Source organism: Cyanistes caeruleus, chromosome 13, assembly GCF_971803275.1.
Source record: "Cyanistes caeruleus chromosome 13, bCyaCae1.hap1.1, whole genome shotgun sequence".
Lineage (NCBI taxonomy): Eukaryota > Metazoa > Chordata > Aves > Passeriformes > Paridae > Cyanistes > Cyanistes caeruleus.
In genome coordinates this window covers 470,807-486,986 of record NC_141713.1, presented here as the reverse complement: position 1 = coordinate 486,986, position 16,180 = coordinate 470,807, and the positions used below count along the sequence as shown (strand labels likewise).

General features: G+C 67.5%; 4 protein-coding genes across 4 annotated transcripts; 2 read left to right on the top strand and 2 right to left on the bottom strand.

The window, feature by feature from the left end:
- Positions 1–1,630: 1,630 nt before the first annotated feature.
- On the top strand, positions 1,631–4,171 carry ANKRD34C (ankyrin repeat domain 34C). The gene is made up of 3 exons (XM_086849533.1): positions 1,631–1,746; positions 2,238–2,403; positions 2,508–4,171. Exon 3 carries the CDS (start codon positions 2,550–2,552, stop codon positions 4,071–4,073), a length of 1,524 nt encoding a protein of 507 aa, XP_086705659.1. The 5' UTR covers positions 1,631–1,746; positions 2,238–2,403; positions 2,508–2,549; the 3' UTR covers positions 4,074–4,171.
- Positions 4,172–5,544: 1,373 nt separating this feature from the next.
- TMED3 (transmembrane p24 trafficking protein 3) lies at positions 5,545–8,230 on the top strand. Its single transcript, XM_086849534.1, has 3 exons — positions 5,545–5,849; positions 6,465–6,713; positions 7,164–8,230. The coding sequence occupies exons 1-3, from the start codon at positions 5,643–5,645 to the stop codon at positions 7,398–7,400; spliced, it is 693 nt and encodes a 230-aa protein (XP_086705660.1). The 5' UTR covers positions 5,545–5,642; the 3' UTR covers positions 7,401–8,230.
- A 727-nt stretch (positions 8,231–8,957) lies between these two features.
- LOC147650635 (gonadotropin-releasing hormone II receptor-like) lies at positions 8,958–11,280 on the bottom strand. The gene is made up of 4 exons (XM_086849536.1): positions 11,238–11,280; positions 10,267–10,817; positions 9,718–9,922; positions 8,958–9,593 (listed from the first exon to the last, which is right to left on the bottom strand). The coding sequence occupies exons 1-4, from the start codon at positions 11,278–11,280 to the stop codon at positions 9,157–9,159; spliced, it is 1,236 nt and encodes a 411-aa protein (XP_086705662.1). The 3' UTR covers positions 8,958–9,156.
- Positions 11,281–12,505: 1,225 nt separating this feature from the next.
- On the bottom strand, positions 12,506–14,127 carry MESP2 (mesoderm posterior bHLH transcription factor 2). The gene is made up of 2 exons (XM_086849692.1): positions 13,132–14,127; positions 12,506–12,749 (listed from the first exon to the last, which is right to left on the bottom strand). The coding sequence occupies exons 1-2, from the start codon at positions 14,125–14,127 to the stop codon at positions 12,687–12,689; spliced, it is 1,059 nt and encodes a 352-aa protein (XP_086705818.1). The 3' UTR covers positions 12,506–12,686.
- Positions 14,128–16,180: the final 2,053 nt, after the last annotated feature.

Here is a 16,180-nt window from a genome sequence, read left to right as displayed (position 1 = left end):
CAGGAGCAGCAAGGGGGCCAGGGGAGGAAGGGGCACTTGCAGATGGGGCTCCCCAACCCTTACTTCCAACATTCTCCTAATTGCAATCATTAGGACCTTCCCTCTTTCCCCACAACCACCTCCTCCCTCTTTGTCACCACCCCGACCATGCTGGGGTGCCCTGGCAGCAGAGCAGACCCTGGGGACTCCCTCGGTGCTGGAGCAGCACTGCTGGGCAGCCTGGGGTCCTCCTGCCACCACAGCTTAAATTTAAACCCTAAATTTGTGGGTTTTGGGAGTTTATTTTCAAGATGTTTCTTGTGTTAAGGTGTTTACATTATCTTGCTTTTAGGAGTTCACATGTTTATTTTTGACAAATAAACTGGTGTGCTCATGAATCAGAAAATAGACAGAAAATGGACAGAAAACACATTTTGGGGGTTTTTATGGCCAGTTCAGGCAGGTACTGCAGAGTGTCTGTGTTACCAAGTCAGGAGGAACCTGCCATAAGGTTTCCCAAATGCTCCCTAACACAATGAGACTGACTTAATTTCTCTGCTGGCTCTGATTCTCACTGTCATCATCACCTCTGAATGAAGAACGCAGCGATATTAGATTATATTTTATTAACCACAAGAGAAATTTCCCCAAATGTTAATGTGATACAGAGGGTGTGATGACAAACATCCTCACAGCTGTGACGGGTGCAGAAGCGCAGAACCAAGGGGGTGAGGGTGGTGGTTGGGGGCAGCTGTGACCATTTCCCCCTTCCTCCGAATTCCCTCTTTCTGCTGGGACTGCTCTGAAAGAGACACCGAGGGAAGCGGAGGAAGCTGCTGGGAAGGAGGTTCCTGCCCAGATGCGAGGTCTGGGGACAAAGGAGGGCGAGAGAGGCACCACTGCTTGTCCAGGTTCATCGCCCTGGCACTGAGGGCAGCTGTGCCCGGGGAGCTGGCACAGCCACCCCAGCTTCTCCTGCACGCACGGAGCACTCCTGTGTCCCAGGTGTGCCCTCGGGCTCTCCCGTGTGCGCCCACGACACGGAGCCATGAACATCAGAGGGGGCTTCGGGGGCCGCAACTCCCCCTGCTCCAAGTGGGGACAGCTGTGGGTTCAGACTAGTTCGGGGTCTGGAGAGCCCCCGCAGCTCCAGCACACGGGCACAGACCCCCGCAGCCCCCAGGACAGGGACACAGACCCCCGCAGCCCCCAGCACACGGACACAGACCCCCGCAGCCCCCAGGACAGGGACACAGACCCCCGCAGCCCCCAGCACACCCACACCCCCGCCCGCCGCTCCCCGCACCCACCTGCGGGCGGACGCGCCGCCCCCCGCGCCCTCCCCCTCGCGCAGCGCCGGGCAGCGGCAGCGGCAGCGGCACCGGCACCGGCACCGGGCACCGGCACCGGGCAGCGGCAGCGGCACCGGGCACCGGCAGCGGCACCGGGCAGCGGCACCGGCACCGGGCACCGGCAGCGGCACCGGGCAGCGGCACCGGCACCGGCACCGGGCACCGGCACCGGCACCGGCACCGGGCACCGGCACCGGCACCGGCACCGGGCACCGGCAGCGGCACCAGCACCGGGCAGCGGCACCGGGCAGCGGCACCGGGCAGCGGCACCGGCACCGGCACCGGCACCGGGCACCGGCACCGGGCACCGGGCACCGGCACCGGGCAGCGGCACCGGGCACCGGGCAGCGGCACCGGCACCGGGCAGCGGCACCAGCGGCGGAGAGAGGCACCGGACACGGGCACAGGGCGGCAGGTAGCGGGCCGGGGGCAGCGGCCGCACCCCGGCATCAGCACCGCAGCCGGGGGCGGCGGCAGGAGCGGGATGGCCGCGGCTTGGAGGGACGCGAGAGGGGACACCAGTCCCGGCTGGACGGGAGGAGACGGCCGGGTCTCCCCCGGGTCCCAGGGGTACCCTCGGGAAGGGGCCGTGGGGAGCTCACGGGCAGGGAGTGGTACCGGGGGCACCTTTGGGAGGGGCTGGGAGCAATGTGAGCACTGACCGCAGGTCCAGGGGCCGCATGGAGGGCACCGAGGGGTGGGGAAGGGGCGGCAGGTTTTGCCCTCCCCAGGGACGCTCGGGGGGCACTGGCTGCTCAGGGCTCCAGGAACGCTCTGAGGAGTGAGACAGGGAGCGGGGGGCAGCAGGAGTGGGCGGCAGTGGGGGTTAGTAAAGAGGTAGAAGCAGGAGGCACTAGAAACAAAATAGACAGCATGACAGTAGCTGTTTCTCCTTCCCTCCGGCAGTGAGGAAGCAGAGATCCCGGCTTCAGCCCAGGAAGCCATCAGGGAAGTTCACACGGTCTCCAGTGGGCTTCATGCTGTGGCCCCCCAGACGCAGCAGGCCGGTGGAGACCACCAGAAGCTCTCTGATCTCCTGGGGAAGCCAAGACATCCGGGCTGTCTGCACAAGGTGGGCATGGCCAGAGGGACGGTGGGATGTGGGGCAGTGCCCGGAGCACGGCATCCCAGGAACAAAGCAGGGGGCTCACCTCTCCTCCCCGGTTCCCCCCACAGCCGCCAGCCGCAGGTGCCATCACCCAGAGGGAAGCAGCAGCCATGGACGAAGCGACGGAGCTGGAGCTGGGGGGCAACTCCCTCCTGAAGGCCGTGTGGCTCGGGCGGCTCCGGCTGACCCGGCTGCTGCTGGAAGGGGGGGCTTACATCAACGAGAGCAACGAGAAGGGGGAGACGGCGCTGATGGTGGCCTGCATCACCACACACGTCGACCAGCAGAGCATCCACAAGGCCAAGATGGTGAAATACCTGCTGGACAACAGAGCCGACCCCAACATCCAGGACAAGTCTGGGAAAACCGCCCTCATGCACGCCTGTATCCGAGGGGCTGGGGGGGATGTGGTGTCCCTGCTGCTGGAGAGTGGGGCAGACCCCAGCCTGGAGGACCACTCAGGAGCCTCGGCGCTGGTCCACGCCATCAATGCCGAGGACAACGCTGTGCTGCAGCACCTCCTGAATGCCTGCAGAGCCAAGGGGAAGGAGGTGATCATCATCACCGTGGACACATCAGCCTCCGGCACCAAGACCGCCAAGCAGTACCTGAACGTCGCCCCTGCGCTGGAGTTCAAGGAGAGGGCTCCCCTCGAGGAGGGCACAGCCCCCTCTGGTGATCACCTGAAAACTCCCATCTCGGCACCTTCCCCTGCCGGGAAGGAGAGCAGCATTCCCACCGCACACCCTTCACACACCGGGGATGCTGAGCCACCCTCCCCGGGCCAGAGAGCTGGCACTGCTCGGAGAGCCCACCTGCCCCGGCTGAAGCGCCTGCGGTCAGAGCCATGGGGTCTGGTGGCCCCCTCGGTGCTGGCGGCCTCTGGTCACCGCGATGACACGCGGCTCTGCGCTGACAGCGAGGTCATCGCGGGCATCGGCGACCTCTCGCTCTCCAAAAAGCCCTCCCTCAGCCGGAGCAGCAGCAGCAAGGGAAGGGACCCCTCTCTCTTCCCCCCAGTGGATGAGCAGGCACTGGGGCCACTGGCACGGAAAGGCAGCCACGAGAAGAGCCCGAGCACGCAACCATGCCTTTCCCGGAGCATCACAGTCCCGGAGGAGCCGGAGAGCTCCAGCTCGGCCGCCAGCTCGGCTGCGGGGATGGAGCCGCCGCACCGGTGGAGGCCAGGAACTGAACACAGCGGGGACTCCCAGGTCACCGAGGCGGGGAAGGGGCCACCAGAGAGGAGGAAGTTGAGCGGTTCCCACCTGGCCTTGCTGGATGGTTCCTGTGACTCTCCCTCCGGCAGCACCAGCACATCGCCCAGCAGCGGCCGGCGCCGGCCACCCGGCTTGCTGGAGAGGCGAGGATCCGGGACCCTGCTGCTGGACCACATCTCCCACACAAGGCCAGGATATCTGCCCCCCCTGAACGTGAACCCCAACCCTCCGATTCCTGACATTGGCTCCAGCAAAGCCCCGCTGGCTGCTGGGCTGAAGCCGCTGGTGCCGCTGGCCCCCGGCTCACCCAGGCGGGGTGACCTGAGAGCCCACAGGAAGCTCCTCCGCAGACATTCCATGCAGGCAGAGCAGATGAGGCACCTCTCCGATTTTGAGGAGCTCGTGGCGCAGTAGCCGTGTCACTGTCGGTTCACAGGGAGGGGACCGAAGCCGTGCTGTCCCTGCAGAACCGGCCCGGTTCCCACACTGAGTGGCCACTGGCTCCGGGGACAGGCTGGTGGCCAGCGGGTTTAGCACGGAGCCCAGGGGCTGAATCGGGGGCGGGCTGACCGGCAGATCGATCCCCCACCATCCTAGATCGCCAAGCTCCGTGCCAAGGATCCCACCCGCAGCTCGCTTATTCCTCACTGGTTGCGACCCGCTTTTCTTACACCCTGCTCGTTCTCTCACCGAATCCCCTCCGGGAGCCCCCGGCGGTGATCTCTGGGGCCGAGGCGTTCATGAAGTGCCTTCCGGGGGGGAAGGGGCTCGGTGGGATCCAGCGGGGGCTGGAGGAGCGGGAGCACCCCTCCAGCCACGGGCCGTGTCGGTGCTCTCCCAGAGAGGGAGAGGGAGACAATCCTCCACCTCCGAGATTCGCGGAGTGAGGCTGAGCTCTCCCGGCTCCCTGCAGCCTCGCCGGCGGTGGGCCGGGATGGGCTTGTCTCTCTCTGAAGCGTCTGAACTTCAGGGGGTTCATTCCCCAGCACGCCGAGGAGCTCTGAGTTCAGGAAGCGCTGGATCCCCGAGCAGGATGGCCCCAGCCCGGCTGGGAAAGCCTCGGCCAGCGGCGAGGAACCCGGGATGCCGAGTCACCGAGGGGACTGAGCCCGGGGCTCCATCCAGCCGGGAAAGTGGCAGGCACCGCTCCAGAGCCGAGACCCCGCGGGCCCCGCAGCCCCCGGCCCCGGTGTGCCGCGGGCCGTGCCTGCCGATCCCGTGGCTTCATGAACGCGTTCATTCACGAGGCTGCGTGTGCGGGGGCTGCAGGGGCAGGCGCTGGGGCGACGGAGACTTTTGCACTGGTTTTGCCCCGCATTAATAAAGCGCTCAGCTTTGGACGGAGGCTGATCTCGCGTGGAGCCGACCCCAGCCGCCCGGCCAGGGGGTCCCCGGGAGTGCCGAGGGGATCCCCGGGGCTCCCGGAGCGCTCGCCCGGAGATGCCGGGGGGCTCCCAGGGTGCGGGGCTCGGTGGAACATTCCCGGGATGCCCGCGGGTGCCCACCCCGGGCCGGAGGTGCCGCCCGCGCCCCGCCCCGCTCCGCTCGCAGCGGAAACGCCACGTCAGGGGGGCGGTGTGGGGGCGGTGCTGGGGCCGGTGCCGGTGCCGGTGGCGGGTCTCGGTGCCGGTGCGGGGCTCGGTGCGGGGCTCGGTGCCGGTGCGGGGCTCGGTGCGGGGCTCGGTGCGGGGCTCGGTGCCGGTGCGGGGCTCGGTGCGGGGCTCGGTGCCGGTGCGGGGCTCGGTGCGGGGCTCGGTGCGGGGCTCGGTGCGGGGCTCGGTGCCGGTGCCGGGCTCGGTGCCGGGCTCGGTGCGGGGCTCGGTGCGGGGCTCGGTGCCGGGCTCGGTGCGGGGCTCGGTGCCGGTGCGGGGCTCGGTGCCGGGCTCGGTGCGGGGCTCGGTGCCGGTGCGGGGCTCGGTGTGGGGCTCGGTGCCGGTGCGGGGCTCGGTGCCGGTGCCGGGCTCGGTGCGGGGCTCGGTGCGGATGCGGGGCTCGGTGCCGGTGCCGGGCTCGGTGCGGGGCGCGATGCCGAGCTCGGTGCGGGGCGCGGTGCGGAGCCTGTGCCTGGCCGCGCTGCTGGGCGCGCTGGGGACCGGCGGCACGGAGCTGACGCTCGAGCTGCCCGACAGCGCCCAGCGCTGCTTCCACCAGGAGCTGGAAAGCGGCATCAAGTTCACCCTCGACTATCAGGTACCACCCTGCCTGTACCTGCCTGTACCTTCCCGCAGCCCTGCATGCTCCGTGCCGGCACCCCCTGCCCATACATACCCCTGCCAGGGCCCCTCCGCCCGCACCCCGCTTGTGCCCCGTCCTTCTGCTCCTGCCCATGTGTTGTCCGTGCCCGTGCGGCCGCCCGTGCCCCGCTGCCCGTGCTCACACCCCTGCCCGTGTGTGTGCTGTTGCCTCTGCCCATGCCACCTGCCCAGGCCTGTGCCCACGCTCCCATCCTGTGTCCTGCAGAGCCCCAGGCAGGGCTGCAGCTCCCTCCTCCCATGTGCCCCCCAGCTCCCTCCCAAAGAGTTATTCCCAAGCCCAGCAGCGCCCACCTGAGAGCCAGGTGTGGAATGTGCCCACATTGGCCACGGATGCCCCTGACCTGGGTCATGAGGGCTGTCCCTGTCTGCAGGCACCCCACTTGAGCCATGGACACCCCGCTGTGGTGCAGGACCTCCCCAGGGCTCCCCTGGCCTGGGCCCCGTCCCACGGGCACGGTGCCCGCTGGCCTCACGCAGCCGTGGGGCCCTTGCCACGTTGCTTGGCGTGTGCCACCACCTGAGATACATCTCCCCACACCTCATCACACAGGTGATCAGCGGAGGACACTATGATGTGGACTGCTATGTGGAGGACCCCAACGGCAAAACCATCTACCAGGAGACCAAGAAGCAATACGACAGCTTCTCGCACCACACTGAGCTCAAGGGTGTCTACACCTTCTGCTTCAGCAACGAGTTCTCCACCTTCTCCCACAAAATTGTCTACTTCGACTTCCAGGTGGGCGATGAGCCGCCCATCCTGCCCGACATGAACAACCGCGTCACTGCCCTGACACAGGTGGGTCCCGGCAGGAAAGGAGGGAGGGGGGGTCCTGCCACAGCCCCAAGCAGCCTTGCAGGACGGCAGTTGGGGACTTGTTCCCCTCCTCCTCTGCTGGATGCAGAAGTGCCAACCGCCAGCCAACAGCCCCACCGCACACCACATCCTCTGCCTGGGTCTGGGGGGCTGTGCTGGGTCTGCGCTCCCCTATTGCAGCAGCCCGTGTCCATCCCACGTGAGGGAATTACATCAGCCATTCCATCCCTTGGTGGGAGCCTCTGGGCTGGGCACTGCATGCCCCGCTGGGCCCCTCAGTTCTGTCCCACTGGAGAACCACCCTGGATGGGTCCTGGCAGGGAACCTACAGCACAGACTGCCATCCTGCTCTTGAGTGTGCTGGCATGGCCCTGGGCTGCCTCAGCTGTGCCATGTCAGAAGCAATAGGGCACCCTTGTCCTTGTCCCCCAGATGGAATCTGCCTGTGTCACCATCCATGAGATGCTGAACGCGGTGATCGACTCCCAGACCCACTACCGGCTGCGGGAGGCGCAGGACCGGAGCAGGGCTGAGGAGCTCAGCGGACGCGTCTCTTACTGGTCAGTGGGGGAAACCCTCATCCTCTTCGTGGTCAGCATCGGGCAGGTGATGCTGCTCAAGAGCTTCTTCACTGAGAAGAGACCCAGCAGCGGCGGAGCCGGCACCTAGAGCCGCTGTGCGTGCCCCTGAGCGGAGCAGGCCGTGCGACGGCTGCGGCCCCGGGCTCGCACTTTGCCTCCCATCTGTGCCGTGGGTGGCGGGGGTGGCAGCAGGGGGTGACGTGACACTGCCGAGCTGGGCGACAGTCCCCCGCTGTCACCTCCCACGTGCCATCGCCCGACCTGCCCCGTCCCCTCGCCTGTCCCCGTTCTCTGGCTGCACCGGGACCAGCACCAGCATGGACACCGGGGCTCCCTGGGGCCTGCGGCGTGGCCGAGGGGCTGGGGCAGCGCTGGCCCGCCTGGAACCCGCCCAGGGCCGTCAGCCCGAGGAGAGCTGCCCATGAACCGGGGCTCTGTGTCTGCACCCCAGCTGTCCTGTGGCGGGCAGGGTGCTCCCAGCAGCCGGGCCACGGCACCAGCAGCGTCCAGCAAGGGAAGGCTTTTTGCTGGGTGGTCCTCTGGCTCTACCAGCTCCTCCCCTCGCAGCATTTCTCGGGCTGGCAGCAGGTGGTGTGCTCGTTCCAGTGGTGGTATTTTCATACTCACAGAGTCCGTGCCTGAGACTCAGCCCCCTCACACATTCCCCCCACCCTGCGGACACGTGCCACGGAAGCCCCATCCCTGCCCCAGAAGCACAGAGGACCCACACAGCCTGGGATTGCAGCCCCTCGTTCCCTGGAGCCCCACAAGAGCCTGGGGTGACGCCCCTGTGCAAGACTGGAGTGACTGCTGTGCTGGCCCTCCAGCCCTCAAGCAGGTGTGAGATCATTGTTCAGAGCCAAAACAACTCCACTAGACTTTTCCTTTGCCACTTTCAAATAAATCCCTGCAAGCATGGCTGGCGCTGCCGTTACTGGGCACAGCTTCTGCTGCCCTCCTGCCTCGCCCCCCTGCCCGCGCCAGCTCAGCTTGCTGCTGGCACAGAGCAGCAGCCCTGTCTGTGCCCACTGCCAGGGGGTTGTGCTGGGGTTCCCACGGCACAGTGAGGACCAAGGGAGCCCTGTGTCCCTCCCCAGCACAGCGGGGACCCCCGGGCAGAGCCCAGCTCTGTGGTCCCTTCCCTGAGGCTGGGGGATGCCAGGGGAGTTCTCCTGGGCTGTCCCTCACTCTGTCCTGGTGCTGGGAGAGTGAGGCACCCCCAGCCCTCGCCCACCTCTCTGGGCCCCAGCAGCCGTGCTGGCTCTGCTGTCAGCGCTGGCCTTGGGGCAGTGCTGCAGGCAGGAGAACCGGCACCGTGTGCCTCCCGACAGCCTTGGGCAGCAGCCAGGAGCTCCTGTTTGGAGCAGAGCCAACATCAGCAGCACTCCGGGACTGCCACCAGCCCGGTGTTGGCTGGCACGGACCAGCCCTGTGCCCACTGGCACACAGAGCCCTGCGGAGATGAACGGGGATGGAGCAGCCAGCCCTGGCCAGGCTGTGGGTGGCCTCGAATCTGTCCCTTCCTGGGGACTCTTGAGCCACGCATGCTGGGGACAGGGGCAGCTGTGGGCCCAGTGGGTCAGGGGTCTGCCTCTGGGGACGCCAGCTCAGCTCCCAGCCAGGGGACACGGGAGGGACGAGAGGTGGCCATAGGACACTTTATTGCTGTTCAGGGCACAGAGAAGGGTGAGGGGACGGGGGCACCCCACCAGCCCCAAGCTCGTAGAGGCACTTCAGGGTGCGGGGAGAGATCAGCAGTGACTCCATCCGCACTGGAGCTGTGCTGAGCCGCTTATCCTGCTGCCAGAGCCCCTGCCCTGAGCGCCCCAGCGGTCGCGCTGGTCTCACAGGGAGCTGCTGTGACTGGAGGCGTCCCTGGCAGCCCCTCGGGACCTCCGCAGCTCCTGCAGCCCCCGCCCGGGCGGCAGGGAGGAGGCTGAGCAGCGGAAGGAGCCGGTGGCTGGGGAGGGGGGCTGGGCCAGGGGGCCGTGCCTGCATGGGCACCCCCAGCCCCCGCGCAGGGGGATGGTGAAGAGCCCGTACGTGATGGGGTCCAGGCACGCGTTGAAGAGGCCAAAGATGAAGAGAATGTGGGTGAGGGCCGGCGAGATCCTCTTCTCCATGGCGCGGGGACAGAACCAGTGCCAGAGCCCCAGCAGGTAGTAGGGGGTCCAGCAGAGGATGAAGGAGGAGACGATGACCAGGCTCATCCGCAGCATCCGCAGCCGGGCTCGGGGGATGTTGTTCCTGGAGCACCGCAGCGACGCGTCCTGCGAGGAGACTGGAGGGGCACAGCCCGTGAGGGGAACGCGGGGCTGGGCCAGGGGAAAGCTGGGCTGACCCTGCAGAGCTCCGGACAGGACTGCCCCGGGGTGTGGGGCCGTGTCCCGTGTGGCGGCACTCACAGAGGCCGGAGCCCATGCGGCGGGAGATCTCCAGCAGGATGCGGGCGTAGCAGCAGACCATGATGAGCAGCGGTAGCAGGAAGAGGCAGGCGAAGCCCAGCATGTTGTAGAGGGTCTCCTGCCAGGGCCGGGGGAAGCTGCCGCGCGTCGTGCACTGGGTGAAGTTGTGCGGGGGGCGCAGGGTGATGGTGTGGAACACGAACAGCTGGAGACGAGAGAGGCGGGGTGGGCGTGACGGGGGTTTGCGCTTCCCGAGCCAGGGAGGGCACCGGAGGCCAAAGCAGGGAGCCCCCAGACCCACAGCCTGTGGGGTGGGACGCGTTACCACCCCTGCACGGGCTCTGCTCCGCACTGTCAGGGGCCTGGGGCGCACCCCAGGCAGCGGGCAGAGCTGGGTGAGGGGGATCACTGTGCCGGCTCTCCACGCCCACCCCGCAGGGCTCTCCATCCCCACCCTGCAGGCCGCCGGCAGTGACCCCGCACAGCGTCAGCAGCCCCCGGGCTGGCCGGGGGTCCGTCCCAGGGGGCAGGGGGTCCCGGGGTGGGTACCTGGGGCACGGCCAGCCCCGCGCTGAGGAGCCAGGCCGCCTGCAGCATGGCGCGGTTGCGGGCGCGGGCGCGGGCGATGGCCAGCGGGCGCAGGATGGCCGCCTGCCGGTCCAGGCTGATGACCACCGTGACGAAGGCCGAGGCGTACATGGCCAGCAGCCGCAGGTACATGAGCACTCGGCAGGCCAGGTCGCCCGCCCGCCACTGCAGCGTGATGTTCCAGACGGCGTCCAGCGGCATCACCAGCACGGTGACCAGCAGGTCGGCGGCGGCCAGGTGCCGCAGCAGCAGGCGGATGTGGGGGCGCCGGCCGCTGCCCCGGCCCCCCACTGCCCGCAGCACCGCCAGGTTGCAGCCGGCCGAGAGGGCGAAGAGGGCGAAGGTGACGGCCACGCGCACCTGGGCGGCGGGGGAGAAGGTGGGCAGCCGCAGGGGCTCCTCGCCGTGCTCCTCGGGGCGGCTCCAGGCGCAGCCCCACTCGGGGGCCGTGGGGCCGGGGGGCTCCGCACTGGCGTTTCCCACTGCAGGGCCCGGGTCTGGATGGCCCCTACCTGCCACGACAGGCAAAGGGGCAGTGGCAGCCCGGAGGTGGGGGGCTCTGGGAGGGGCAGGCCACACTCAGCACCGTGGGTCTGTCCCCTAGAGTCCCCTGCCCAGGGCCACAGTGCCGATATCACATTTCTGAGCTCGCCTCCCCGTGTTCCATCCTCGCCTACGCGCTGCACCCTGCTGCTACCCCAGAGCCTCCAGCAGCCCCCAGAGCCCCTCCATGCCCCCAGAGCTATGGGGGTCCCTGGCACCGAGCAGGGCAGAGGAAGACAGTGGCAGCTGACCCCAACACGCCACCCAGCTCAGGCCATTACTGCCGTGCCCCCCTCCCTGCCCAGGGTATCCCCTTACCTGGGATGGTGACCCCACCCAGCCCAGCAATGACACCTGGAGGATCACACACCCCGTTCCCCCCGCCTCACCTGCATCCAGGCGGTCCTGCCTGGCATTCCCCAGCCAGGCCATGGCAGGGCCGATGCTCACACCGTGCCGAGGCTCTGTGCTGAGGGCTCCTGCATCTGCTCTGGGGCACGAGGGGGAGCGGGGCAGGTGCCAGGGCAGGTACCGGGGCAGGTACCGGGGCAGGTACTGCAGAGAGCCGGCACCTGCTGCTGCAGCTGCTGTGGCGTGGGTGCCCTTGGCAGCTCTGAATGGTCCTTGACGTATCCAGCGGCTGGGAACAGCACGGTCCTTCCCCTGCCACCCACAGCACACGGACACACGTAAGCCTGCGTGGTGCTCAACGCAGCAATGGACAGTGGGACGTGCCCCACGTCGGTGGGAGGGAGCCCCCCAGCCCAGGGGGTGCTGCCAGTGCCCCCCAGCTCTGGCACTGTTGCTGCCAGGGACAGGTATCAGAGCACACAAAGGCTCCTTACATTGAGCTGCAGCATTTGAGGGGGCCAGATACCCACAGGTCCCTCCTCCCAGCCCTGTGACTGCCATGGCAGTGCCCCCAGACTCATCCCCGTGGCAGTGCCCCCAGACTCATCCCCGTGGCAGTGCCCCCATGGCTGGAACACGTGCCCAGGTCCCTTCAGCCCTGTCTGGAGAGCAGGGGCTGCAGCCTAGGAGAGGGCAGGGCGGGGGGCTGCTTTACATCTCAAAGCCTTGTCTCCCGTTCTGCCACCCCCCTCCTCCACCCCAGCAGAGGATATTAACCTCATTAGAGAGTCCTTTCACACTCCATGGGGTTCATTAACCCCCCGCTCCTCACCCCAGACCCCAGAGCTGGGAGGATACTCCCCTGACACATTAGCACATGGCTGCCAGGTCCCAACACCCTCCTGCTAATGGGGACCCCAGACTTCAGGGAGCCACCAAGGGGGCTGGGGGCATAGGGTCCCCATCACAGGCGCCCACTCTCTTCTCCAGGAAGGGTCTCCAGTCCATGGGCTCAGCCCCATCCCCACACCGAGCTGGACCCCAAAACTACACATTTCATTCTGTATTGGGAGCTCCCACAGGCCCAGAACTGCCAGGTGGGATGGCTGGATCTGGAGGCTGCTGGGGATCCTCAGCCCTTCCTGGCCAGGGAGTGAGCCCCGAGGGCAAGGGGAGGGTCCCTCTTGATGCTCCCCCAAGTTGTTCGCCCAGCTGCTGCACAGCCCCCAGCCCAGCGAGGAGACCCCCGGCACGCCAAACCCCATCCCGTGCCCAGCTCCTGGGGACAGCCACACGGACACTCAGAGAGGACACAAGGGTTTATTCACATCCAGCCGCCGCCACCCGGCGCGTCCAGCACGGCTCCAGGCTCCGACGGGGCAGCTCGTTCCTGCAGCTATCCAAGGGCTGTGTGCGTCCCCAGGCTGCAGGGATCCCGACAGGCATCGTGGGGCTCTGGGCGCTCCAGGCCCGGGGACTCATCTGGGTCAGTGCCGGGGCTGAGTGGGGAACAGAACCTCCAGCAGGGAGAGCAGGTCGGCAGAGAGATCCTGGGGAGCAGACAGGGAGAGGGTGAGCAGCCAGACAGAGGTGCAGGCAGGGCTGGGGCTGTGGGAGTGACAGCCCACCCACTGGAAGTGCTCCTGGCCAGGGACAAGCAGGACAAGGGACTCCATTCTGCCCCCACTAATGGGATCCCCACAAACACGAGGGAGGGAAGCACCAGGAAAGATGGGGCAGGCTGGGGATCCACCTCACCCACTGCACGGAGCAGGGCTCACCTCTCCATCCCCTACCCCAGACAAGGCACCCCAAAACCAGCTCCTGCACTGCCCCACACCAAGAGGACTCTGAGGCCGACCCGGGGGGGGGGTGATCCCTGCCCCATGCCAGCTCCACGCTGAGAATCGCTCCGATCCCACCAGCACGTACCTGGGTGACTGTGCCCGTGCCCACGAACTCGGACAGCACCAGTCCCATGTCCAGGACGCCACCAGGGAGATCCGGGGGGGCCCCAGCCCCTGCAGAGTGGGGAGGGGTCAGCCAGGGGGACGCGGTGGAGGTGACAGCCTTGTTCAGCTCTGAGGAGGTCCCCACTGCAGGAATGTAGGGGGGCGGCCCCCAGGTCTCCGTCTGGATGCTGGAAACCCCGAGCACCTCAGGAGGGGTCCCGGTTGCAGGGATGTAGGAGGGAGACCCCCAGGTCTCCATCCCGATGTTCGGACCCCCAAGTACATCTGGGGGGGTCCCTGCAGCAGGGGTGTAGGGGGGTGACCCCCAGGTCTCTAACCCCATCTCCGGACCCCCAAGCACCCCCTGGGCAGTGCCCTCGGCAGGGCTGCAGAGAGGTGAGCCCCAGGCACCCGTCCCCATGCCGGGAGCCCCGTGCGGCTCCGGGGGTGTCCCCGCCGTGGCAGGTGACCCCCAGCCCGCAGCGAAGCCGGGCGGCGAAGCATCACGGGGGTCCGGGTCCTGGCAGCACCCCAGGCCCCGGGGGCAGAGAGGACAGTGCCGGGGGGCCGGCGCTCCCCGGCCGAGCCCCAGCAGGGCGGAGAGGTGGGCGATGTAGCGGGTGGCGAGGCGCAGGGTCTCGATCTTGGTGAGGCTCTGCCCGGCGGGTGCCAGAGCGGGGGGCAGGTAGTGCCGCAGCCTCAGCAGGGCCTGAGCCAGCCGCCGCATCCGCAGCTTCTCCCGCTCGCTGGCGCTCTGCCGAGGGACCCCCGGCGCGCCCCCGCCCCGCGCCCCCTTCCTGCCCCTGGCGCGGGGGGCGGCGTGGCCGCGGCACGGTCCCCGGGCGGGGCCGGGGGACGCGAGGCCGCACGAGTCCGGCGATGCTGCGGGGGAGCTGCTGCTGTAGCCGAGGGGGTCCGGGGGGCCGCGGGCAGCCCAGCCCTGCAGAGGGGCGGCGGCGGGCAGCGTGTGGGCCATGGCAGGGCTGGGAGCTGTGTGCCAGGGGCTCCCGAGAGCCCCGGCTTTATGCCGGGCCCGAGGTGTGAAGAGGCACCTTCGTGGCTGCGGGAGCAGCACTTCAAAGGCCGGGGGTCTGGGGGGGGCCGGGGGCCGCGGCTGTGAGCGCGGGGTGACGAATTTCACCCCAGAGGTGTGAAGCTGCTCGGTGCTGCCCCTCGGCCCCGCGCTGGGCTGGGGACGGGGCCGGGAGCTGCAGCGGGGTCTCTGCACATCTGCTGCGGGGGAGCTGCACTGGGGCTGCAGCACGGTCTGGGGGTGCACCGGGGCTCTGACGGGGCTTCAGTGGGGTTCGCAGTGCGTCTGCGGTGTCCCTGTGTCCCTGCAGCACGTCCCCAGACAGGGAGCTGCCCCCGGGGCTGTGTGAGACACGCTCCCCCCGCCGCTTTGGGGGTGCCGCTCTCCCACCGCCCCCTGACGGACCCCTCTGGCTGCCCGGTGCTGGCAGGGGAACCCCCACGGGCGGCGGGTGTCGAGGGCCAGGGTCGGGGCTGGGAGGAGCCCCCCCGGCGCGTTCCCAGGCCCCGCAGGTGTCGGGCCGGAGGGTGTGAAGGTTTCCAGGGAAACGGCCCCGCCGAGGGACGGAAAATCCATCAGGGAGCAAGGGGACACGGGCACGGCACGGCACGGGCCCCCAGAGCTGGCGTGCACAGCCTGCTCTGGGGGTCCATCTGCGGGCACAGCAGCCCGAAGTGGGTGTGCGCAGCCCGCTGGTACAGCGGGGTGCAGGACCCCCCCAAACAGGCTGTGCAAAGCCCTGGGAACACGAGGGGTGAAGGATCCCCACAAAGCAGGGGGCACAGCTGAGGGGATACAGCCGGGGGCACAGGTGTGTGCCCATCTCCGCAGTGCCCAGCGCGGCCCCAGCCCGTCCCGGGCCGCCGGTGCCAGCCCCGTCCCAACATCCAGGCCCAGGCTGGGGGCTCAGGGGTGTCCGGCGGGACATCCGCACCCCCCGGCCCGGCCCGGCACGGCCCCTTCCCCGCTGCCGGCCCCCTCCTGGGTCGCATTAGCCGATGAGCTCCCGGGTAATGAGTTCTGCACCCGCCGCAGCCGCTTCCCACCTCCCTGTTTGGACAAGTGCTGGGGCGCGGCTGGGCTGGGGCAGCGCCGGCCGTGGGGTCAGAGCCCCCGCAGCCTTGGGAAAATCCCTAATTGTAACAAATAGTGTTGAAGTCTTGCGAATTCCTTTAGCTTCGGCCAAAAGTGCTTAGTCCTGTATTAATGTGTGCAAGTGATTATCTTAGCCTCAAAGACTTCAGGCCTGAGCAACACCAGTAAGAAGATGTGTCTTGGTCAAACCACAGAGCTGGGAGGTATTCAAAGACAAGAAATCTTTTTTGAGGCCTATGACCAAAACCGGATACTTTGAGGAATGGGGTGTTCCCCAAACGAGCACCAGAGACCCTCAAAAGACCCCTACTCTTATGTAAATGAGCTCCAAAAAGTGATACAAATAGGCAAAAGAATTTGCGGGAATGTTTAGCATACATGTACGAGTTCTGGGAAATGTAATTAATAACTTTAAAAGATTTAAACTAGTCTGCTAGCCAGCTGTGCTCTGTGTAGTAGGAGATATCCCCTGCACACCCAGCACTGAAATAATGCTACTTCCTAATTCTGAAATGACAGTGTCAGAGGGGTTTATTCCCAATTTTTGGTGACAGCAGGACACCCCGCAGCCCCCCACCCCAGGGAGCAGAGGGTGCCCCCAACCCTTCAGCTCCTGTCAATGGGCAGGGTGCAGGGCCATGGCCAGGGCTCCACCCCGGAGCTCAGTCAGTGCCCAGCTCAGCCTGTGCCCCCAGGAGCCCCCAGCCCTTCTGCTGGGAGGCCCCTGCCCTGCTGGGACCCTCCCAGGACACGTCCCTGCCCTCTGGGGACCGCCACCCCTGCTCTGGCACCTCCCGGCTCAGGCGCCTGTGCGGTTTTGGGAGTCCTGCTTGCCCCTCTCTCTGGGATGTCACCGCTCACAGGGACACTGCCCAGGGCTGTGTCTGGTGCAGGGCTCAGT